This window comes from Myxine glutinosa, chromosome 10 (genome assembly GCF_964187855.1).
Source record: "Myxine glutinosa chromosome 10, kmMyxGlut1.1, whole genome shotgun sequence".
Taxonomy (NCBI): Eukaryota; Metazoa; Chordata; class Myxini; order Myxiniformes; family Myxinidae; genus Myxine; species Myxine glutinosa.
In genome coordinates this window covers 72,736,402-72,761,466 of record NC_136270.1, presented here as the reverse complement: position 1 = coordinate 72,761,466, position 25,065 = coordinate 72,736,402, and the positions used below count along the sequence as shown (strand labels likewise).

Here is a 25,065-nt window from a genome sequence, read left to right as displayed (position 1 = left end):
TCCAACTCTTCCTCACCACCGACAACTCAACGCAACCCCTCCACTCTACGCAACCACTGACCACCACTGACGACCAACCCAGCTCTGACCAAAAACCACACACTCAGCTCTTGTCATTGCTCATCTCGTAAAAGCTCATCCCTCTTCTCATCTCATCTGCCTTGGACCTTTTTGCCACTCTCTCTCGGGAACGTCCCGCGGCGGGTTATATAGGCCCCGCCCCTCAACCTTTTCGAACCTCCTCGATGTTTCTCTCCACACCCTCTCCAAGTCCAACCCCTTGTTCGTGGTTGGTTGAGTGGGGCTGACTCACTCCTCCCCTCTATGATGAGGTGGGGACCCGCCTTTCTTCCCCAACCCTGCCTCGTGGTCAATGGCGGCAATTGGAGGGGATGTAATTGCCAATTTGAGGCTTGGCCATTACGAACGGGGAAATGGAGGTTTTTGGGAATGGGAATGAAGGGAATCTATCTCTTTCACTCGGTGCAATGGAGTGTCATGTTAATGGACGACAAGGCCTTACCCTAAAACACATAATAAGGATATAAACTACTGAACAAGGGTCTTATAGTGTCCTGCAATGTGGTGTTTCATGGAATTAACTACCGGGACGCCCTTTTTACCTTTACACAACTCTGGAGGCCGGAGGGGCCATATCCAACCAATGTTACACAACAATTTACCACAATACAATACACACAATCAAAAAAATGCAATCCTCATATCCGCAACACTGCACCCTCCTCCTCTTAGGCACGGCCCGGGCCTATAACTTTAATTTAGTGTGACACGTAGGTGTAGTTCCCTCTACTTTTAACCTGACCCTGAGTGCGACAGTTTTAAAACATAGATAAATATGTCCCGCTGCTCCATTGCACCCTGCCTAACAGACTCACGCCCACAGTTAACCGAATTGCGGAATGGTCTTCAAACTATACACTGACGGTGGGGAGCATTATTTACAGTGATGCTATTTTATTTACAAAACGCAACCCAGGACCTGTGATTGTTCTTTCTGGGGGGGAGACAGTCTGCTCTGCATCAATGCACCATGAAAGCACCCAAAACGCACCAACACACCCTCAAGCACTAATCGGTGCACAGTCATCATTGTTCAATGAATAAAAATAACCAAACAACCCCTAACCCTGCAGGTGGTCTCTTGCTCTTCGGCTCCCTCTGCTGGCTATTATTATTTCTTCCAGGTGTTGTCATCTTCTTTGCTGGCGGCCTATTTGGATTAATAAAATGCACCCAACGTGTCCATGTTTATTTTATTTATGGCCCACAGGGGGCCGACTACATGTGGTTCACCTGTGGGGCATCGGTGCCCTGTGGCCAAGGTCCGCCAGCAAGATTTCGGGCCCTCATGGCCGGTTCCAGCAGAGGGGCCATGCCCCAACCCATGGGGTCCATAAGTGGTGCTCGGCCACAGACATGTGGTCCATAATGTGGTGCATCGATGCAGACAGCTGGTTCTGGGAGTTCCGGGCGCACAATGGCGGACTCACGCACGCTCCCCTCGGCGCCCAGTGGCGCTCAGGTCCTCATGTGGGAGACAAAGGGGGGAAGACAGATGAGCGAGGGGTAAGGTCTCAAGGGTACACATCAATAAGGCAATGCAAGGCGAAGTGCGTACGGAGAGCGAAGTGGGAAAGCTCGTCCCTACTGTACGTCACCCCCCCCTGTCACCTACACTACCCTTGCCCTTACCCCATATGTACAAAATCTACACATTTACAAATTCGTCACTACCATCACATCTTCCCCATATTTCCCCAATACCAAATTCGTCTCCACAATCCCTCGACTTCAAAATTTGCCATCACCAGTTCATCATCAATCCTCATAAGGAGGAAGAGATGGAACAACAAAGCACAATGTCACACCCACGTCATGATGCGTCTCACATTCCAAACATCTGCATCAATAAAAATAATAAAAACAACCTGGCATGGTGTGGAGGTACGTCATCTCAGGTGAGTGCATGTAGATGGTGCGAGGAGACTTCAATCCTAACTATCCTCTAAATGACATTAACACACTTTACACTACCCGGGGTCTTTCCCTGCCAATCCATTGGCCATCTTACACTATGGGTTCTACAAACCAATTCCCATTGACCAAACTGTGGTGCTTCTCAATTTGGGGTCTCACTCCCCCGATTCATCTCCCGGTGCCCTTGCACAATTTCTGGGCTGGGGCGTGTAGCTCTCCCAGCAGGTCTACCCACCTGCACACCTCCACCACTGTAGTTGCCACCCGAGCTTACCTGCTCCTTACTTAACGTATCTAACTGGGGAAGGCCCCTCCTGGCTCTGTCACCCCACTCAGTGCCCTCTGGCACTGGGCTACCCGGGTCCGTCCTCCGGATCCTCGGGCCCCATCCACAACAACTACCGGCTCCCAGAGCCCACCTGCGGCCTCAACTGGCCGACATCCTCCCAGTGGTGGAGTGCCCAAACCAACTACACACACTAACAGGCTACACGCCCAGCCATTTCCACAACACTAATGCACCCATCACAACACTCCTGTGCAACTACCCGCACCACAGATGCCAATATCCAACCACAATTTACCTATACCCTCTACCTAACACTTACACTACCCGCCCCGTGTATTCGTGATGGGGGTCCACTCTTCCCCCATTCACACCTTCGCACCATCCACTCCACTCCATAGTTTCCACCATACTCACTCCACGACCATCCATTCCAATACTCCATATACTCCACACTCCATGTATTCCACATTCCATGTATTTCACACAACCATTTATTCCATACACCTGTTGGTGCACACCTGTGCACTCACACCTGATGCCACCTGCACCCTCCTTCCTTCCTGAACCATTTGGTCAACACAACACACATCACCATTACTCACTCAAACACTGCTCCATACACCTGTTCAGTTGCACACCTGTGCAATCACACCTGTTCCTCACACACTTTTCACAATACACTTCTGAATACACCTCCAACACTCACACGGCATCATCTAAACCACCTGTTGCCCTGCTAACTTAGTGCTCCCCGTCTTCCCTTTAAACTAAGCACATACCACGTCATTATCATCCAAACTACCCTCTCTATGTCCCCAGCTACCTGTCCAATGTAGCTACCTAACCTTACCGTTACCTATTGTCAATCTCTAGGTCCCTACACATTATCCAAACCCTCCCGAGCTAGTTTTCACTGCCATAAACCCCATAACACTAGTGCTCCTTTGCCCCCGCTGTGAGGGATGACAGAGTTGCCATCCCACCACATCGGGGATCTCTCACTATAAATTTTGCTCGTCCAAATCCAACAAATCAAAAATTTGCCAATCATCTGCCAATCACTGTACCCTTACCAATCATCACTCTGCCAATCCTTTGCCAATCATCAAATTTTGTTTTTCTAATTTCGGGTCCAGACCACTATCCTCATCATTACAGTCTACTTACTAATGCCTCTCGGTGCGCCAATTCACTCCTACAGCCCGGCTTCGCACGGCCGAGCAATGAATGCGGGTTGTTTGGTGCCGGCGGCTGGATGCGTCCGGCACTCGGTGCAGGGAAGGACGCTTACCCGGGCCGAGGTCCCACGCACCACCTCGGCACGGAGCCATCCCATGGCCCGATCTCGACCTGCCGGAACGCCTCAACAAAAGGGGGTCGCCATGACGACCCTTCCTATCGGGCTGCCCGTTCCGCCTAGCGGAGCACGGACGCGGCTGTTCCAAACGCGGCCCAGCGTGGATCACGTACGGCGGTCCTTTCGAACCCGCCGTGGTTCGGATCCCCGCTGGTCCTCGCGGCACGCGAAGCTGCCCGACACGCACCGAGGGCCCGATTCGGCTAAATGTCGTTCTAACCGCTAACCCGGTTACCGTCGATGCCTCACCTGCATGCTTACACCCCGCAGCCCGTTCCTTGCTCATACATCCAGCTGTTTCCATGCTCCTCGTCATTGCACCTTCTCTTACACACCCAGGTACACTCATTCCGCTCACAGACTTGGTCACACACCTGACCACCGAACACCTTTGCACACACTCGTCGTTCGCACACCTCACCAACACACCTCTTCGCGCCCCCTTCTCGGTCACCTCCTCTGTGACAATCACAGGTGTGCTCTCACTCGCACACCCAACCACGTGCCTCACGACCAATTCCAGTGTGCATTCCCACACACGCTCTACCCTTCCAGGTGTGCATCCTTCCATTCCAGGTGTAGATTCTCTCTCACCTGTCACAACCAACTCACGCTCCATGTCACTCTCACTACTTTCACCACCACTCTTGACAGCGCACTCACCCTTACTCTCGACAGCGCACTCTTTCCTCATGCACCTGTCCGTTACACACCTTCCTCGTGCACACTCTTGCGCACACTCTCCCGTTACTTCCTCCGTAACACTCACCACAGGTGTGCATCCTCCCTTACTCTTGACAGCGCACTCTTTCCCCATGCACCCGTCCGTTACACACCTTTCTCGCGCATCCTCTTGCACACACTCTCCCGTTACTTCCTCCGTAACACTCACCACAGGTGTACACTTTCTTGTTACACCCTCTGTAACACTCCTCACTACGCGCTTCCATGTGCTCCCTCGCACACGCGCTACGACCGACTCACTCTCGACAGCACACTCACTCCTTGGCGTGCACTTTTTCCTCACACACCCCAGAGTCGGACATTCTCGCACACCTCCTCCTTCGCACACCGTACCTGTCGTACACTTCACCAACGGCCTCTCACGAACACCCGGATCCAAATCAACCCCCAAGCCGACTGAAGCTTTCCTCACATCATATGCATTTCCGAATATATCGCCACTCACCTTGGCACCTCGTCTCCGCACCTCCTTCGCCACCTGCAAACTCTTTATTTGGTTAGCGAGCACATCATTATGAGTTGAGCACCGACCTTGTACATATTCCATCACCTCCTCCTGTATTTCTCTCTTAGTTTCTGTCCGTCTCTTCTTAATTTCACTCACCTCTTCTTCCACTTCCTCTAATTTTTGCTTCACCTCTTTTATTTCCCGGTGCGTCTCCTCAAGTTCGTCCTCTAAGGCTATTTTGACCGTTTCTATGTGCGTCCTCACCTGCCGGTCCTTCGTCTCCATTACTTCTGTCACCTCTTCCAACCTCGTTGTCAGTCCCTCACGTACCATCTGACATTGCCTCTGTGTCGCTATCAAGTCATTTTTAATGTCGTTTTGTGTCGCTTTTAACCCTCCTAGTACTGCAGTGTTCCTTTGAACCTGCTCCGTTAGTTCTTTTTGTCCCTCCGTCAGCTGTTCCACCTCCTCCGTCAGGTCCTCTATTCCCCCCTGTAACCTAGCCATTCCATTTCTCACCTCCTTCTCCATACGCTTTTCACCTCGCTTTACCTCCTCGCATACCCCCAAGACCTCCTCACTTACACCTCGTCGTATCTCCTTTTTCATCTCCTCCATCTCTTTTGTAGATGCCACCCTCATCTGTCCCAATTCATCCCTCTGAGCATCCAGTTTGGTTTCTACCCCGATTTTCACCTCCTCTATCTGCTCTGCCATTTGTTTAATTTCTCGGGCGGATTGCTCCCCTATCTCCCGCAATTTGTCTTCCATCCTATTTTCTAACCCCATTAACCCATTTTTCACCCCCTCTATCTGATTCTCCTGGGCAGCCATTCTATTTTCCACCCCCGTTAATCCATTCTTTACCTCTTTTATCCCTTTGTCTAACCCCTCAAATTTCTTGTCTAATCCCTCACCGGTACCCCTCGCTTCGTCCCTCATTACCCCCAATTGCTCACTCTGAGCATCCATCCGGTTCCCCATTTGCTCACTCTGAGCATCCATCCGGTTCCCCATTTGCTCACTATTATTGTCCATAAGGGCCTTCATTTGTATCATAAAAAGGTTCAAATCCACCGGTGGCGCTGCTACGGTCGCGGGCGCGGCAAAATTTGGTGCCGCTACACCCACGTGCGCGAGGACGCCATTTTGTGCGCCTGATACCTCCTCAACCACCTCCTCCATATACATTTCCCCGAGGTCCTGGGTCGATTCTACCCGGTCTATCTCTCCCACCGGCATCCCGTCGCCTTGACCAGCCATGGCGCGATTTCAAAATTCGGGTTTTGTAAAACAAAAGCAATTTCGGTACTTTGTAATTTTGAGCGCGTTAAACGCTTCAGGTCCGAATCCGACACACCTGACACCAATTGTTACGGTCCGCGGTTAAGGATGTTATATTTGCCGAGCGGAGGCCCTGCGACCTAACAGTTTTTCCCGACTCACCCGATTCACCCAGACGTTGGCCGTATCGCGCCACAGCTATTCAATCAGGGAAAAGACAAAGACGACGGATGTGAAGAAAAGGAATAAGAAGACGAGAAAAGGGTTGAAAATACTACTAAATTTATTTACTATTTACAGGCTCAAAATAACCAAGGAGAAGGAAAGATAATAAAATAATATACAGAAGCTTTTAGAGACACAGGGAAAATACTAGCTTATACAGACTTAATTGACTACCCAGGACAGAACAAACAAAACAAACTCACGTACGCAAATGGGGAACTTGCAGGCAGGAATGGCTGGAGGTGGGTGGCTGGAGGAAGGCACGGAGCTGGCTGGAGTTTGATCCCGCACGGGACGTCGGGCTGGACCTCGACGGCCGCCGATGCCACCGATCCTGTCATGTGCGCGGGGTAACGGGTCGGAGCTGCTTGGTGGAGCCAAGCCAACGCTGCTGGTGGGGGGTCTGGCGTGACGGGTTCTCTCTTCCTCTCTCACTAACTCCAGGACTCTGTCTTAGTCCAACTCTTCCTCACCACCGACAACTCAATGCAACCCCTCCACTCTACGCAACCACTGACCACCACTGACGACCAACCCAGCTCTGACCAAAAACCACACACTCAGCTCTTGTCATTGCTCATCTCGTAAAAGCTCATCCCTCTTCTCATCTCATCTGCCTTGGACCTTTTTGCCACTCTCTCTCGGGAACGTCCCGCGGCGGGTTATATAGGCCCCGCCCCTCAACCTTTTCGAACCTCCTCGATGTTTCTCTCCACACCCTCTCCAAGCCCAACCCCTTGTTCGTGGTTGGTTGAGTGGGGCTGACTCACTCCTCCCCTCTATGACGAGGTGGGGACCCGCCTTTCTTCCCCAACCCTGCCTCGTGGTCAATGGCGGCAATTGGAGGGGATGTAATTGCCAATTTGAGGCTTGGCCATTACGAACGGGGAAATGGAGGTTTTGGGGAATGGGAATGAAGGGAATCTATCTCTTTCACTCGGTGCAATGGAGTGTCATGTTAATGGACGACAAGGCCTTACCCTAAAACACATAATAAGGATATAAACTACTGAACAAGGGTCTTATAGTGTCCTGCAATGTGGTGTTTCATGGAATTAACTACCGGGACGCCCTTTTTACCTTTACACAACTCTGGAGGCCGGAGGGGCCATATCCAACCAATGTTACACAACAATTTACCACAATACAATACACACAATCAAAAAAATGCAATCCTCATATCCGCAACAATATATTGCTGCCCGATAAACGGGCTTTTCAGAATACCTGAGCTGTTATGTTTCAATAAAGCAACTCGGACGAATTCCGTCTTTGGTCGCGTCAATTCTTTCGACTCACGTTGGAGCGCAGCTCCTTCACTATGCCTATGGATGGATGCAGGTGAACAAGATGGATGGATGCAGGTGAACAAGATGGATGGATGCAGCAAACAATGAATGACAGAAGTGGAGGTGAAAACTGGGAACTCGGGAATGGGTGGGCACGACTCATGAGGATGGTTATAATCTTAACGGGGTAAAAAAAGATCACGGTGTGGGTAGGGAATGACCTGGGAAGAGTGAGATTGGAGAGAATCTGGAAGTAAATTTCACAGATGAGGAAAAAAAAAGAGGAACGAATGAGTCGAGGTGAACACATTCTGGATTTTGGGAGTTTCACCAGAATGGGGTTAATGGTGTCTGGCGGACCGGTGGACCGACTGCGCCCTATAGAAACCTGGGGGTCAGGAGGAAACAAAATGGAGGTGGTAGAAGACAGACTATACCAATCTGTCTGTGATGGGCCCAGACTCATCTTCATCCCAGGAGATTCCAATAATATTGAAGGTCTTGGTTTGCATGGCATCAAGCTGGGCAAGGTATGAGGCAGGGGTGCCTTTGGTGGCGGAGGTAATAACAAGTACGGTACTCCAAACTCACCTTTGAAATATAAACACCAATGTTTTCTCACATTTATTACCTCCCCCCGTTTGTTACTTGGCAAAAAAAATTTTTTTGGGACAAGTATGTTGATCACTCCGGTTTGTGTGTTTGTTTGTTTGTCTGTCCACTCACTTATACTTGCCTACAGGTCACAATTTTAAACCGATCTTCACGAAACTTAACCAAATGCTAAAGTTCGTGGTCGGACAAAATCCTATATATTTTTGAGGTCAAAAGGTCAACATAGGCCAAAGGTCAACCACTTTTTTTTGAATTTCTAAAATCCTCAATTTTCATCAGATTGACTTGAAATTTGAATCGCATTAACATATCAGCTAACTGAATTCAACCACCAACTATTTTTGAGATCAACATAGGCCTAAGGTCAACCACTATTCTCAAATTTCTAAAATCCTCAATTTTCGTCCGATTGACTTGAAATCTGAATAGGATTTGCATAGCAGCTTACTGAAACCAACCACCAACTATTTTTGAGGTCAATATAGGCCAAATTTCTAAAATTGTCAATTTTCATCCCATTAACTTAAAATTTGAAGGCGATTTGCATATTAGGTCATATAATTCAACCACCAATTATAAATTTGTGAGGTCAAAAGGATGCTCTACTGAGTGCCATTCTACTTTGTTCTCTTTTGCCAAGTGTCGCTCTATGAGTGATTTTTCATCTGTTTGTTTGTAACTTGCCAAATCAAAGATTCACAAGTATATTGGTTGGTTTGGTTTGTTATTAGTCCCCACTGGTTTCACTAGGGACGATGGGTTTGCTCTCCGTCCGTCTGTCTGTCCGTCAGTCTGTCTGTGTGTCTATCTGTCCATCCCACCTATGGTTTTTCAGACTTTTCCCCATACCCTTTAACACATTCATCTGAAAATTGGTACATAGTTATGTTATGGTAAGTTACAGAACAAGTTTGAGTATTGCGGCTTTCGCCAATTTTTCACAGTTATGCCCTTTTTGGACTTAGAAAATATCACATTGGTAGGAGACATGTATTGCACTACAAAGCAATTCTCCCTCTTGTTACGTCTGTGTTTTTGTATATCAATCGCCTACAGGTCACAATTTTAGCCTACAGGTCACTAAACTTAACCACCTAGTGGAGGCAGTCACAAGCAAGAAGCCTGTTGTTTTTGAGGTAAAAGGTCAAAGGTCAAGGTCACATAAATTGTCAATTTTCAATCGATCCACTTAATATCTGATTTTTACGTATATACAACATATATTGTTGTATATACGTATTACGTATATACAACGTATATACAACGTTGTATACGTATATACAACACAGTACTGAGATATATGAAACCTAAAATCAATGTTTATTAATTACATACTGTTTGAACGTGAGTTGGACCGTGAGTACATCTATTAATTACATATTATTGGACCATGGCTACATCTATTAATTACATATTATTGGACCATGGCTACATCTATTAATTACATATATTAATTGCGGACAAATCGAACATATACCTTGCAGACATTTAGACTTTTATATTCCTTAGACCTTTTAGACCCTATAGACCCTTTGAACCTTTTATTACCCTTTCTATCCACTTAGACCCTTTTGATGTTCACCCTTTTAGGCCTTTACACCCTTTAGACCATGTTGACCCTTTTAAAACCCGTTATACCATTTTAAGACCCTTTAGACCCCTTAGTCTCCTGGAGACCTTCATACACTTTGGACGGTTTAAACCTCTTGACCCTCAGACCTTTCAGATAATTGGACTCTCTTTAGACCCCTTCAGACTCCTTAAACCCTTTCAACCCCTTAGACTGTTTAGACTTGTAGCTACTGCTGGAATGTGACCCTTTAGACCCCTTCGACCTTTTAGACCCCTTCGACATTTTCAACCACTTAGACATTGGACATTATGCCCCTTTTAGGCAATTTTATACCTTTAGAACATTTAGACCTTTTAACCGGAGGATGCATGGCTCGGGTCCATGGTTGGTCTGGCTACGACGGACCCGGCTGCTCATAGAATGCCTTCGAACCATGCATCCTTGGGTTAAGACCCTTTGGACCCTCTTAGATGCTTTAGACCCTGTAAGACTCTGTAGACCATTTCGACCTTTTAATACCCGTTAGACCCCTTGAGCCTTTAGACCCTTTATATCCCTTTAGAACTTTTAAACCCTTTAAGACCCTTTAGATCCCTTAGACTCCTAAAGACCTTTACACTGTTTGGACCACTTAAACCCCTTGACCATTAGACCTTTAGACCCATTGGACACTCTTTACACACTTTGACTCCTTCGACCCTTTAGACCTGTAACTACTATTGGAAAATACTCTTTAGACTTCTTAGATCTGTATACCCTTCAAGGTGCTTATAGAACCCAAAAGACCTTTTTGAAACACTTAGACCCTTTAGTCCTTTACATCATTTACACCCCTTTATACGCACATCACACGCACACAAATATCTGTAGTCTTCTTGCAACACCCAGACTCTACTTGTTTCAGCAAGTAATGTGCAATCTCCATCCACCTCTGTTTGAGACTGGGTCCTCTGCCAGGTTGAACACAATTTGCATATTGGGTTACTGAATTGATTCACCAATCAAAATCCTGAAGAATATTGGGTTTTTTTAGATTCTGCAAGTATCATGCTTTTATTTGCACTGTACCTTTTTTGGTTGTTACTTGCGAAAATCGAAGATTTTTCAAGAATATTGGTTGGTCTTGTGCATTATTCTGTTGGTTTGGCTGGCTGTCTGTCTGTCTGTATGTCAGTCGCCTACAGGTCACAATTTTCAACCGATCTTCACAAAACTTCACCAAATGGTAGAGTTGGTCATAAGCAAGAAGCCTATTATTTTTGAGGTCAACATAGCCCAACAGGTCAACATAGGCCAAGTTTCTAAAATCCTCAATTTTAATCAGATTGACTTGAAATTTTAAGAGGATTTAGATATCTGGTCACTGAATTCAACCACTAATTATTTTTGAGGTCAACATCGGCCAGAAGGTCAACAAAGGTCAAGTTTCTAAAATCCTCAACTTTCATCCGATTGACTTGAAATTTTAAGAGGATTCGCATACCAGGTCACGGAATTCAACCATTTTTGAAGTCATCATAGGCCAACAACTTATTTTATTAGGGATTTCGCAAGTATCGTGCTATGCACAACATATTTCTTGTTTGTTTGTTTGTTTGTTAGCAGGATATCTCATAATGTTGTGGACGGATTTGGATGAAATTTGGTGAACATGTTGGGTATGTGACAAGGACTAATTGATGATATTTTGGTGAAGATCTGGATCTGGTCGATACTAGAATTGTTTAATTTTCGAAGTGACTTGCAAGTTCCCGTTGCCCGCATGGGATTCTAAACGGGGTAGGGATGGAGGTTGGAAAATGGAAATGGTGTCCTCTGTCTAATGGTTTCTCCCAGCCGGCAAGCTGGGAGAAACAATTCACATTTATTGCCACATCTGATGCAATTTAAATACTCTAATGGCGGCGAGGTGGTCCATTTGACACTGTTTGTTACCCTCGCCAGAGGAGAGGATATTGCATTTGAGTCCATATGTTTGTCTGTCTGTCTGTTTGTCTGTCTGTCTGTTTGTCTACACAGAATAAATATGATTTTCTCTGCAACCGTTTTTTTCCCAAAAATTTTCACGATAGGTGCAATTCTACCTGTAGAATTTTGATTGATAATTATGACGTAAGGTCACGTGGTATGGACGCCATTTTTGAAAAACCGAAAAAATTTGCACCTCTATATCTCCGAAAGCACTGAATAGAAAGAATTGAGACATGGCTCATTGTAAAGAACTCTCCATGTGGAATAACATATGTTAATGATGCCATAGGTGCCTCCATTATGACGTCATAATTCGACAAATACAAAACTTCATCGATCAAGATGAAATTTCTTGAGCATCATCTCGGGATAAATTGTGGACAAAAAAATTAATGATGACGTCATCGGTTACGTGGCTCAGCCACCATATTTGTTTTAACACAAAATTCTTAAAAACCACAAAAAAAAAACTCTTAGCGAGGGTCTGCAATTTCAGCTCTTGCTTGTTTGCTATATGTAACTTTTTGATGCGTTTGGTCAATAATAAATTGTACTGAGTCATAACCAGGTGACCAATTGCAAATTAATATTAGGATTCTTCACAATTAAAAGATGGGGCCAAAAATGGTTTTTAGCATGATGTTTCAAAAAGTTATGGACGGATTATGACAAAACTTGTTGGATGAGTTGGGTAAGTGACAATAACAAGCTGATTCGACTTTGGTTCAAGTCTGAATCCAGATCTGACCTATCAGTGCCGGGATACAAAATATAAAGTGTTCACCTGGCGGAGGTGTGTGTTTTCTGGTTAAAGTTTGTTTTCAGGTTCCATTCGGGAATGAAAGGACAATACCGTAATTGTTCATTGGTTCATATTATGCAGCACAAGGCTGCGGGGGTAGCATTTGTAATTTGTTCAGGGTGCCGGCGATAGCTCGCCTACTCCTCGAGAAAGACACCGTGGGATCTTTAACATCCACCAACTAATGCTGGCAGACCAGTTTAACGTTTATCCGAGGGTCACATTGATGAATCACCTTGCCTGTTAAACACTGGATCTGGGATGACAGTTTATAGCTGGGTCGGGATTCGAACTGAGACCCTCGCTAAGAGTTTTTTTTTCGTGGTTTTTAAGGATTTTGGGCTAAAACAAATATGGCAGCTGAACCACGTGACCGATGACGTCATCATTTTTTTTTTCTGCACAATTTATCCCTAGACTAGCAGAAGTACCCGGCATTGCCGGGCGGGGGAGGAGTGGGGAGGGGGAAAGGGAGGGTGGGGAACGGGGGGGGAGGGGAGGAGAGGGGGGGGGGGAGAAGAGGGGGGGGGAGGGGAGAAGAGGGGGGGGGGGAGGGGAGGAAGAGGGGGGAGGGGGAGGGGAGAGGGATGGGAGGGGGGGAGGGAGGGATGGGAGAGGGGGGAGAGGAGGGAGAGGGGGGAGGGGGGGAGGGGAGGGAGGAGGGCGAGGGGGGAGGGAGGAGAGGGGGGAGGGGGAGGGAGGAGAGGGGGGAGGGGGAGGGGGAGGGAGGAGGGCGAGGGGGAGGGTGAGGGGAGAAGGGGGGGGGGTAGGGTGGAGGGGGAGGGGAGGACGGAGGGGGAAGGGGGAGGGAAGGGGAGGGCCAGTCAACAATGACGTTGCAGTTCTCATGGTCGGAGAGCAGCACAACAATCGCGACATCGTCCTGCATCTTCGCAACAGCACGAAGCGGCTTTTGGAGACTCACCGATCCTGTGACGCTCTCCAGTACCGGCCCTTTTTTTTAGGTAGGCCATGCTCGTCCCAGGCTCAATGGCCATGTCTGTGCCAAATATCAAGTACGTGAGCCTCTCCGTTTAGGAGTCTATCGGTAACATTACACACACACAAACTGTGTTTTATATATATAGATGACGCTCAATAAATTTCATCTTGATCGGATGAAGTTTTGTACTTGTCGAAAAAGCTTATTTTTAAAATATGTTATATTTCATTTTAATTTAATGAATGTCTTTATATATGAACCGCGGAAGGCACGTAACGGGGAAATTAATTGAAGACCATAGAATTATAACCAGACGAAGTCACATTTTATTTTATTTTTCCCCCGTTTTTCACGTTTTTCACGTTTTTCAAAATATTTTTCACGTTTTTCTCGAAATGTCTAAAATGTGACTTAGCCTGGTTATAATTCTATGGTCTTCAATTGTCTTAAACTTAAGTCATGTGCATATTATTATTACAGTCGTTTATTCAAAACTGTCCATTGTCGTTTAAAAACTTTTTGACCATCCACTCTAGTATTTTGAAAGGTTCACAAATCAAAATAAACAAAATTACCATCGTTTACAGAACCTCCTCCAACCCCTTACATGAGTTCACTACAATATTACAAAGGAATCGAAACATTTTGGACCTGCACACTCGTTTAGAACGCGAAATTAATTTGCGAATGGCTATTAGTATTATTTCACCCACGTGTCGGCGGCACGAGAATCCTCAAGGGACGAACACGGAACAACCAATGAACGGGCTCTGCGCGGCACTCCGCGTGGGGAGTATCAGGATATTCCCCGTCGCCATGGAAACACGGAAGAAGCTGCACCGGGTATCCGAGACGGCAGCAAATCGGATGGCGCCAGCTCAGGTTCCCGTCCAACCGGCGCGAAGCAATGAATCGCGTAATGCACCGATAATGTTAACGATGGTAATTATACGATCCTAATTGTTTGAGGAGCGTTTCTTGCTGTAAGAAGCGGCTGCTGATGGCGTGTTGGCTGGGAACGGTGTTGGTAGCTGTGATCGTGTGTGCTGTAGATGCAGAATGGGGCTACGACGTCATTGGCCTGACATACGAAGAAGATCTGGACGCCAGGCTGGCAGAATGGGAACACAGCATGGTGGATTTTTACATTGAAGAGTAAGTACTCTGAGTGCAGTTAAATATAACTCATACAAGCATTACACACACACACACACACCCACACACACACACACACCCACACGCACACACACACACACACACACGCACACACACACCCACACACACACACACACACACACACACACACACGCACACACACACACACACACACCCACACACACACACACACACACACACCCACACACACACCCACACACACACACACACACACGCACACACACACCCACACACACACACACACACACACACGCACACACACACACATATATTCCAGTAGTTTATAATAAAAACTAAAATCAGTGAATGTTGTGATCAGATGTTCAAAGGACTTGAGAATGTACGAATAAACTGTTTGTGTAAATGTCTGTGAATTAATGAACAGATTGTTTATGAAAGTTTATGGAAAGCGTTTGACCGATGTCAAAAATAGGTCTGTAAGCTGGGATGACCTAAAACAAGACTATTATGGGTCTCCTCCACTCTCGCTGACCCTCTGACTCCATGTCCTCCCTGTTGCCCCCCTTCTCATACTGCAATGAATATGTTTGTTTGAGGGTTTGTCCCACCTGTTTCCCTTCCAAACTCTGTCCATCTTGTCAACTTACCGCCCTTTTGTAGTTTCCCTCTTTTATGAGCCTCGACTATTTCAATTGCTTAAGTGAATAAGCCTCTGGTTAGATTAATTAATTATAAGCAGCTCGACATTGATGAACCCCAAAGGGTGAAACAGCTCTCCTGGTTTCACATGGTGATGTATTTTTGCATTTATGGAGCTGGAGTACATCTTTTCTTTTCTTTTTTTTGGATACATAGTCGAGGCTCGTAGAAGAGCTAGTACTAGTACACTGTACACTGAATGGAGCAGGACAAAAGGAACAGCAGACAGAGGGGGGAAACACCAACGGGAAGACCGAGGGGGGCACATTAGCAATGGGTATGTGGAAGAATGGAGGACAGGAGGGGTGAATGGGGTGGACAAGATGGATACAAAAGGAAACTCTCAGGAGGGAAAACTGGGAATTTGGGAGGAGGAGGGATTGGGTGGGAGGGGGGTTAACGAGGGATGAAAATATAATTTTTGGGATTTGGAACAATTTGGGATGGTGGTGAACAGCTGTCTTGAAGATGTCTGGGGAAGAATGGTATTGAAGAGGATGTGGAAGTTGGTTCCACAGGTGGGAAAAAAGAGGAACGAATGAGTGCAGGTGAACAGTGGATTTAGGTAGGTAGTTTTAGGTAGTTTCACCAGAAGGGGGCTGATGGCGAACCATGTGTGCCCTAAAGAAACCCGAATGGGACAAAGCACGGAAAGAGCAGAGGGTGCAAGAACAGAATGGACGTGGTGGAAGACAGAGAGACCACCGACCTGTCTGTGATGGTGACGGGATAGGACCAAAGACTCAGCTTCATCACGAGAGATTCCAATAATCTGAAAGACCTTGGTTTCCACGGCTCAAGCTGAGACCTTTTGGCAATATTGTCTGTTTTTATTTAATTTTATTTAATCTTCGGGTTTTTTTTGCATCAATTGGGAAACAGGTTATTTTACATTGTTTTTCTGTTAATATGACCCTATTAATACAAATCACCACCTCTCGGTGATGTTTCCTGGTGGTTTGTTAGTGGGAGTAACAAGAGGATTTGTGATAAAGGTAGCTGCAGTAGCTTTCTTCTGTTGAGGAAAGACAGTTCCGATGATGTTTGATAATTATCTGTTCAATTTTCCAGCTATAGATTTTATTCATGATCGGCATATTCTAATCACAACTGTTTGGACATATCTCGTGCTTTTGATACAGTCTGGAATCCTGCCTTGCTCTCCAAACTGTCTGCATATGACATCCAAAGCCAACGATCCATGCATGGCTTGCGGACTTCCTCTCTAGTCGTCGTCAACGTGTGGGTTTCTCTGAATGGATTTCTCTCATCTCCCCTTCCTGTTCTGGCTGGAGTTCCCCAAGGCAGTGTTCTGGGCCCTGTGCTTTTTCTGGTCTTCATCAATGATCTCTCAGACTCTCTTGAAAATCCTCTCTGTCTCTTTGCTGATGACTCCACTCTCTGCCGCTCCATACCTCAGCCCTCAGATCAGCAGTCTGCAGCCTCCTCACTCTCTGCAGACCTGGACAAAATCACAGACTGGTCAACCAAGTGGAACATGTCTTTCAATCCTGACAAATCCCACACTCTTACTATGTCTCTCCGAAAAGACCGACTGGACAACCCTCCCATCTACTTTCTCAACAATCCTCTTCAAGAAGTTCTGTCATTCAAGCTTTTGGGTCTCACTATCTGCCATGATCTTTCCTGGGAAAACCACATTTCCAAGCCGGCCTCCAAAGCCAGTCGCCGATTGGGCATCCTCCGTCGTGCGAAGTCCTTCCTTGGCACACTTGAGCTCCTCACCACATACAAGGCTTTCATCCGCAGCTCAATGGAGTACTGCTCTCCCCTCTGGGCCGGTGCTCCTGCCTCACACCTAGCTTGGCTTCACGCTGTTGAAACCAAAGCATTCAGAATCATTGGAATCTCCCGTGATGAAGCTAACTCTGAGGGCCTTTCACTTACTCACCGCAGGCAGGTTGGTGGTCTTTCCGTCTTCTACCGACTCCTCTCCGACCTTGCTCCCCCAGCCCTGTCTGTGCTCTGTCCCCCAAATATTCCTACAGGTCGCACAAGATCTGCAAGCAACACTCTCATGGTGAAACTGCCAAAATCAAGACTCTCTGCTCACCTTCACTCTTTCATTCCTCTTTTCTCCCGTCTCTGGAACAAACTCCCCCACTCCTTTCAATCCCACTCCTCCCTCCAGGTCTTTAAAACAGCTGTTCACCACCATCTCTTATCTTCCCCCATCCAAAACTTTGATCTTTTCCACCCCCGCCAATTTCACCCCAGATTCACTTTTTGTGAAATACCGACTTCTTTCCTGGAAGTCCAAGCAGTGTCCATGTGTTTTGTACCTCTCCAAACACCCCCCCCCCGCCCCCACTCCACATGCCTCCTCCCCCAAAGCCCTCTCCCTCCCACAGATCTTCCGATGTCCCTGTTCTCTGCTATTGGACTTGTGTGCTTCCCTCTCTCTCCCCATCTTGTGTCCCGCTCCCTTTATTGTCCGTTTTATGTGTCAGTTTGTTTTTATGTGATTAATGTTAGCTCTTACATGAGCCTCGATCTTGTACACAAAAAAAAACTCCACTCTTGGCTTTCTGACTTCCTCCACTCTCGTAGCCAACGTGTGGATCTCCGCCGAATCCTTTCATCTCCTCTCCCTGTCAAAGCCGGAGTGCCCCAAAGGTGGTGTTCTAGGCCCAGTCCTCTTCTTGATCTTCATCAATGATCTCTCTGACTCCCTGGAAAATCCTCTTTATATATTTGCTGATGACTCCACCTTCTGCCGTGACATCCCTTATCCTTCAGACGGGCAGGCTGCAGCCTCTGCCTTTTCTTCAGACCTTGGAAAATTGACAAGCTGGTCAAGCACTTGGAATATCTTGAAATCCTGACAAATGTCACACTGTCACTATCTCCATTCGAAAGGACCATCTGGCAAAATCTCCTATTTTCCAATCCTCTTGAGGAAGTTCAGCTATTCAAACTCCTGGGTTTCACCATCAGGCATGATCTTTCTTGGGAAAACCACATTTTAAAGTTGGCCTCCAAAGCCAGCCGCCGACTGGGCATCCTCCATTTTACAAAGTCCAGAGGAGGTGTAGAGAAAGAGATGTGTGGGAGGAGAGTTGCACTTTATTAGGAGACAAGAGAGAGAGAGAGGGTAGGGGAAGAAAAAGAGAGAAGTTAGAGGGTAGGGGAAGGGGGAGGGGAGGTTAGCAAAGAGAATGTTATGTTATGCTTTATGACCCCCCCCCCAAACCCCCCCTGCCCCCCACACACACAGACACACACATGCACACGCACACACTCGCACACACACACACACACACACACACTCACACAAACATGTACATATGCACAAATCTATACACAGGCACTTCCGTATTTATGTCATAAATGTGTTCCTGGAAAACATCGTTTCACATAGCTACAAAGGATTAGGCACTGCAGTGAGAATAAAAAAATATCCACATTTTTTTTTCGAAATGTTCAACAAAAAGATTTTTCCCACTAAAACCCAACACTCACTGATGAACCTTTGGAAGTTTGACAAAGACCGGTTTGGGCATCTCAGAAAAATGGTGACACACATACACAAACAGACAAACATATCTTATAGTATAGATATGTGCAATATATGTATATATAGGATCTGTAGTCTGTACCTGTTTCTTGCACCAAGACATATTACTCTGCGCTTGCGAAGTGAAAAGCATGGTTAGGCATTTGATTGCGTACGTGTGGCATGCGTGCCTGCATTTTTTAAATTCAATTTCTCGGCAACCGTTGGTTTGATTGACACGAAATTTTACCCTAGGAGTCCTACGCCTATCGAATTTTTTTATTCATAATTATGACGTCATAGGTCACGTGGTATGGTTTCCATCTTGGAATAATCGAAAAACGTTACACCTCTATATCTCACAAACCCCTCAATGGAAAAAATGTAAACATGGCTCATTGTCAAGTACTCCCCATGTGGAATAAGATATGTTGATGATGATGTCATCGCTGCCTTCATTATGACGTCATCATTCGACAAGTACAACGCTTGATCTGATCAGTACGAAAAAAAAAAATCCTCTGCAACTGTTAGTCCAATGGACACGAAATTTTCAGAATATGAGCGGCTCCTCCTGTAGATTTTTAAAATGATAATTATGACGTCACCAGTCACGTGGTGCAGGCGCCATCTTGGAAAAATCTAAAAAGGTTGCACCTCTATATCTCTAAAACTGCTCAATGGAAAAAAATTGAAACGTGGCTCATTGTAACGAACTCCATATGTGGAATAGGTGTTGTTAACGATGACGTCATTGGTGGCATAATTATGATGTCATAATTCGACAGGGACAATGCTTTGCCTGATCAGTTTGAAATTTTTTGAGCGTGATCTATGCAACAATTATATTAGAGAACATAAATTTATGATGTCATCGCTCACGTGGTCTGGCAGCCATATTGGATCAAAGGAAAAAAAACGTTCAAAAACAGAAGAGTTGGCTCGCACAAGTTGATTGCGCAGGGTAAGTATTCTATGAATACCATCTAGTTGGCTAGGTGTTCAGAAAGGAATGCTAACAGGCCAACCCAATTTCATTAAATTACCTTGTTACATCTTTAAACAGCATTTTGCAGATGTTACTTTAAAATATCAGTAAATACACGACACATATACATGTGGATGAAAGCAACCATTATGCAAGAATGCACCTGTGCATTAAGAGACATCTCTATGGTAAATTGCACAAGCATGGACCACTATCCACAAGAGCCATAGCGCAATGGTCACGCAGAAGGAGATGGTCCCACAGGTGTAACCGAATTGTCCATGTGCTCCAGGTGTGGACATTGCATGCGCCTCGCGCCGGAGTTTGATTCCGCAGCCGAGGACCTGCTGGGTCTCGTCACGTTGGGCAAGGTGAGGAAGAAGGGTTGGGGATATGATATGAGCGCGCTCAACGATTTCACAACGGGGTAGGTTGTACAGAAATTCATAGCAATCATTTAATAGTATCCAATTACAATTATGCAATACTGTACTATAAAAATTATTAAATTATTTTTAATGGACAGTATTACAATGGTGTTTTTCTTTTTCATGCTGTCGACACAATTATACTTTATAAACTTTCTGATATTTTACATTGCGTACGATAAGTTAAGAGCTTTTGCTGCGTTATGAAGCAATTCTTTATGATGTCGAGCAAGGTTCATTCATTTAACTGAGCAGCGCAATGTTGTGCATGCCGTGGTTCACTTTGAAAGGAGCCCGTGGGTACGCTTGCAGATTGATTGCTCGGAGAGCAAACAGAAATGCCGAGACCATGGTGTTTATGGCTACCCTACCATCAAGATGTACCACTACGGAGAGGCCGTCGCCACTTACGAGGGACCCAAGAAGGCAGGTGCGCATTAATGCAAAAATGTGAACATCAAATGTTATCTTGTGTACACCTTCTCATACAAACATACTGGCTCGGCTTGAGTTCTCTCTCAACCTTTACCTGTGTTGCATTGTTGAGGGAATCCGCTCCCACCGTGCTGAGGACGACCAACCACACAACCAGCCAGAAATGCATGTTCGCTGACTCTCTAGATCTGCATGTGTGGACCACAGATAGGATCATTCAGAAATACAAAAATTCAAAAAATTTCAAACATTTTTTCAAAAATTCAAACAAAATTTTCAGAATTCGAAAAAAGATAAAAAAGATAAAAACTCTAAAAATTAAAAAAAAAATCACTTTTTTTTTCTAAATTCAAACAGGTCCTGTTAGTCAGGATTCATGTGACAATATCTGGCATGGCATATGATTCACTAGTCCCACAAAAGTGAAGGGGTCTGATCCAAGATACATCATAATTGTGCATGTGTGTGTGTGAATTTACATTTATCCTCGGATTACAACAAAAAGTGCTCTATTCTCTGAATACATGAGTGTGAGTGAGTAAGTGAATGAGAGTTATCCTTGAATTGATTACACATTGAGTAAGTAACTGCACTGCCCTTAGATTAGAATTAAACAAATGTGCGTGTGCCTTAGCCCCAAATTACGTAATAAGTGAGTATGAGTGTGCCAATCTCAGATGACATCATGAGCCAATTTCAGATGACATCATGGGCCAATCTCAGATGATATGGGCTAATCTCAGATGACATCATGGGCCAATCTCAGATGACATCATGGGCTAATCTCAGATGACATCATGGGCCAATCTCAGATGACATCATGGGCCAATCTCAGATGACATCATGGGCCAATCTCAGATGACATCATGGAAATCTCAGATGACATAATGGGCCAATATCAGATGACATCATGGGCCAATCTCAGATGACATAATTGGCCAATCTCAGATGACATAATGGGCCAATCTCAGATGACATAATGGGCCAATCTCAGATGACATCATGAGCCAATCTCAGATGACATCATGGGCCAATATCAGATGACATAATGGGCCAATCTCAGATGACATAATGGGCCAATCTCAGATGACATAATGGGCCAATCTCAGATGACATCATGGGCTAATCTCAGATGACATCATGGGCATGAATGTGAGTTTGTTCTTTTCCCAGGTTATGTCGTGAGGTTTGGGAAGAGAATGATCGGCCCTACATCAGTGCAGCTCAACTCACTCGCAGATTTCAAAAACTTCACGGAGGACTATGATGCTGGCATTGTCGGTACGGAAACACATCCCTTATGTTTCATTAACGTCACTGAAAGTTCCTCTGAATGATTGTGGGTCATCCTTACATTGGCCCATTACATGGTCATCCTTACATGACCTTACATTGATTAGCGTGATAATTGAAAGTGGATACCTGGGGCTAAAGAACAGCCAAATGACAGGAGATGCTTTCTTACTAATTCCACGGGAGTGGGTTGTTATTTGATAAATCAGCTACAGACTTTAGCTTAGTCAATATGTCTATTTTTTGTATGTTGATATATTATTGTATTTTTATGCATTTTATATTTTTATGACAAGGAAGAATTTATTCCATTTTTATGCCTCTGTCCCTCTGAATATGTTTTGGTTACCGTGATAACTTAAGAATGGCCCAAGGGATCGAAGTCAGGCTTAGTACACTTATGTGTAATTATGCAAAGATGAACCAATTAGATTGAGGGGTCAAGAGGTCAAAGGTCAGAGGTCCCATTAGGTAAAGATTCTGTAACTAAGCCAACTTGTGAACCAGTGATGGGATTTTTGCCATACTTGGTATTTTGAAACTTGGCTGGGATACATTATGATGCAAAGATGAACCAATTAGATTGAGGGGTCAAGAGGTCAAAGGTCAGAGGTCTCGTTAGGTAAAGATTCTGTAACTAAGCCAACTTGTGAACCAGTGATGGGATTTTTGCCATACTTGGTATTTTTTAACTTGGCTGGGATATATTATGATGCAAAGATGGACCGATTAGATTGAGGGGTCAAAGGTCAGAGGTCATTTCAGGTTAAAATGTGATACTTGAGGACAGCTGAATGGATTTAGATCAAACTTTGTACAAGTATTATAATGATGTAATAATGTGGGCGGAGGCATATTGGTTGATGTCGCGATGTCGAAGAGTGCCGCTCTAGTTGTATATATCATGCTAATAATGTTATCATTATCACTATCAACATGTGTCAGAAAAGGAAATCCTGGTGACCATCAATATTTAAAGGAGCGATGGCTAATTGTACAATAGTGTTGGTTAAGAATTGGTGGCTAATACCATAGTTATTATATGCAGTAAATGTTCTCCTCATTCTGGTTCTGATATACCATACTTAGTTATAGAGCGTTGGTTATACCAAAGCAGTTTCTTGGGAAGGGTTATACTGGGTGGTTTGCCATTGCTCTCCCAGCACTAGTTAGGGCAGGAATTTGTAATTTGTTCATGGTGCGGTGATAACTCACCTCCACTTCGCAAAGGACACTGTGGGATCTCTGATGTCCACCAACTAATGCCAACAGGTGGAACTCCAGTTTCAGGTCCATTCAAGGGACCGTACACACATTGATGAATCACCTGCCTGTGAAACACCGGGATGACTGTTTATACCTGGGTCTGGATTCAAACCCAGGCTAGACAGGTTAGAGGGGAGTGTGCCTACCTCTATGCCATCCTGCCGGCCTGCAGTAATGCTAGTTACGATTAAATAAATCACATATAATGCCACAATGATCCTGAATGTAAATGTCCCTCACCCGGTACATCTCAAGGATTCTTCCCTGACGGCCGGACGGTCATGGGTTACTACCTGGGCTGGGAACGCTCCGCTCTCGCCGAGTGGTTACGTATTGCCGAAGTGCTACGGCAGCAATACCGAGTGGCACACACCTTTGCACCAGACCTGCTCGCCACACAAAGAGGCGAAGAGTGAGTTCACACACACACACACACACACACACACACACACACACACACACACACACACACACACACACACACACACACACACACACACACCTTTTCATTCCCAAATCCTTACACAAACTCACATCAATATTACACCTGCCGAATTCCAAAACTGAACCCATTGTGACGCAGTAATGCCTGAACCCGATTACATGATTTCTCAGAATGAGAGACAATAGACCGAACAATGACTTATTGTCATTGAACCCTCTGACACTCTCTCTCTCTCTCTCACTCTCTCACTCTCTCACTCTCTCACTCTCTCACTCTCTGACTCTCTCTCTCTGACTCTCTCTCTCTGACTCTCTCTCTGACTCTCTCTCTCTGACTCTCTCTCTCTCTCTCTGACTCCCTCTCTCTCTCTCTCTCTCTCTCTCTCTGACTCTCTCTCTCTCTCTCTGACTCTCTCTCTCTGACTCTCTCTCTCTGACTCTCTCTCACTCTCTCTCTCTCTCTCTCTGACTCTCTCTCTCTCTCTCTCTGACTCACACAAGAATATGAATGATGTGTTAGGTAATTTCCTGCTTGCACAGGCAAAAATGGCAGTGTATAAATCAAGAAAAAGAAAAGTTGATGATCTCGGAGCTAATGAGGAAAATGCCTTATTCTTGTTTAAAAATCTTGTGACGAGCCGTGTAAAGTTAGACTTCGCCTTTTTCTCCATAACAGGAAGGCTGCCACAGTTTGAGACCAAATGGTGCGTGAATGAAGTCATTTGTAAAATCCTGGAGAAACGTTTATTGTTTTGTGAAATGTTTTGTGCATAATTTTTACTGTATTCTACTGTATTAATATTTTTTGTTTGTTTCTCTGCTTGAAATGACAATGTGACCCCTATTTGGGGGTTTTCTTTTTCTATTTTTATAATAAAAAGATACAAAAGTCTCTCTGACTCTCTCTCTCTCTCTCTCTCTCTGACTCTCTCTCTCTCTCTCTGACTCACTCTCTCTCTCTCTCTGACTCTCTCTCTCTCTCTCTGACTCTCTCTCTCTCTCTCTGACTCTCTCTCTCTCTGACTCTCTCTCTCTGACTCTCTCTCACTCATAACCTTCAGAAACAACTAATGTTATGGACCTGCTGGAGAGGTTATGGGAATGAAAGGTCAAACCATGGATACTTCCCAGCCGATTATCATCATTTAACTTCGTATGCAGCTTGTGGCTGCTGGTTGCATCATTGTTGGGAGCACCGCAGTGCTCTGATGCAGTGCCCCCTGAAGGTTGGGGCAGGAATTTGTAATTTGTTCAAGGTGCTGGCGATAGCTCGCCTACTCTTCGGGAAGGACACCTTGGGATCTTTAATGACCACCAACT

At 45.5% G+C, this 25,065-nt stretch overlaps 1 protein-coding gene across 2 annotated transcripts in view; it reads left to right on the top strand.

The window, feature by feature from the left end:
• LOC137434102 (protein disulfide-isomerase A3-like) overlaps positions 1-25,065 on the top strand; it is a 108,083-nt gene that overhangs the window by 63,082 nt on the left and 19,936 nt on the right. The window contains exons 2-6 of one of the 2 annotated variants that reach the window (XM_068126778.2): positions 14,591-14,693; positions 20,172-20,250; positions 20,620-20,737; positions 21,916-22,023; positions 23,557-23,713. In XM_068126778.2, the coding sequence (XP_067982879.2) occupies positions 14,591-14,693; positions 20,172-20,250; positions 20,620-20,737; positions 21,916-22,023; positions 23,557-23,713 (565 nt within the window). Of the gene's footprint in view, positions 1-14,496; positions 14,694-20,171; positions 20,251-20,619; positions 20,738-21,915; positions 22,024-23,556; positions 23,714-25,065 lie in introns of those variants that run through there. The other variant, XM_068126777.2, reaches the window with a different exon arrangement.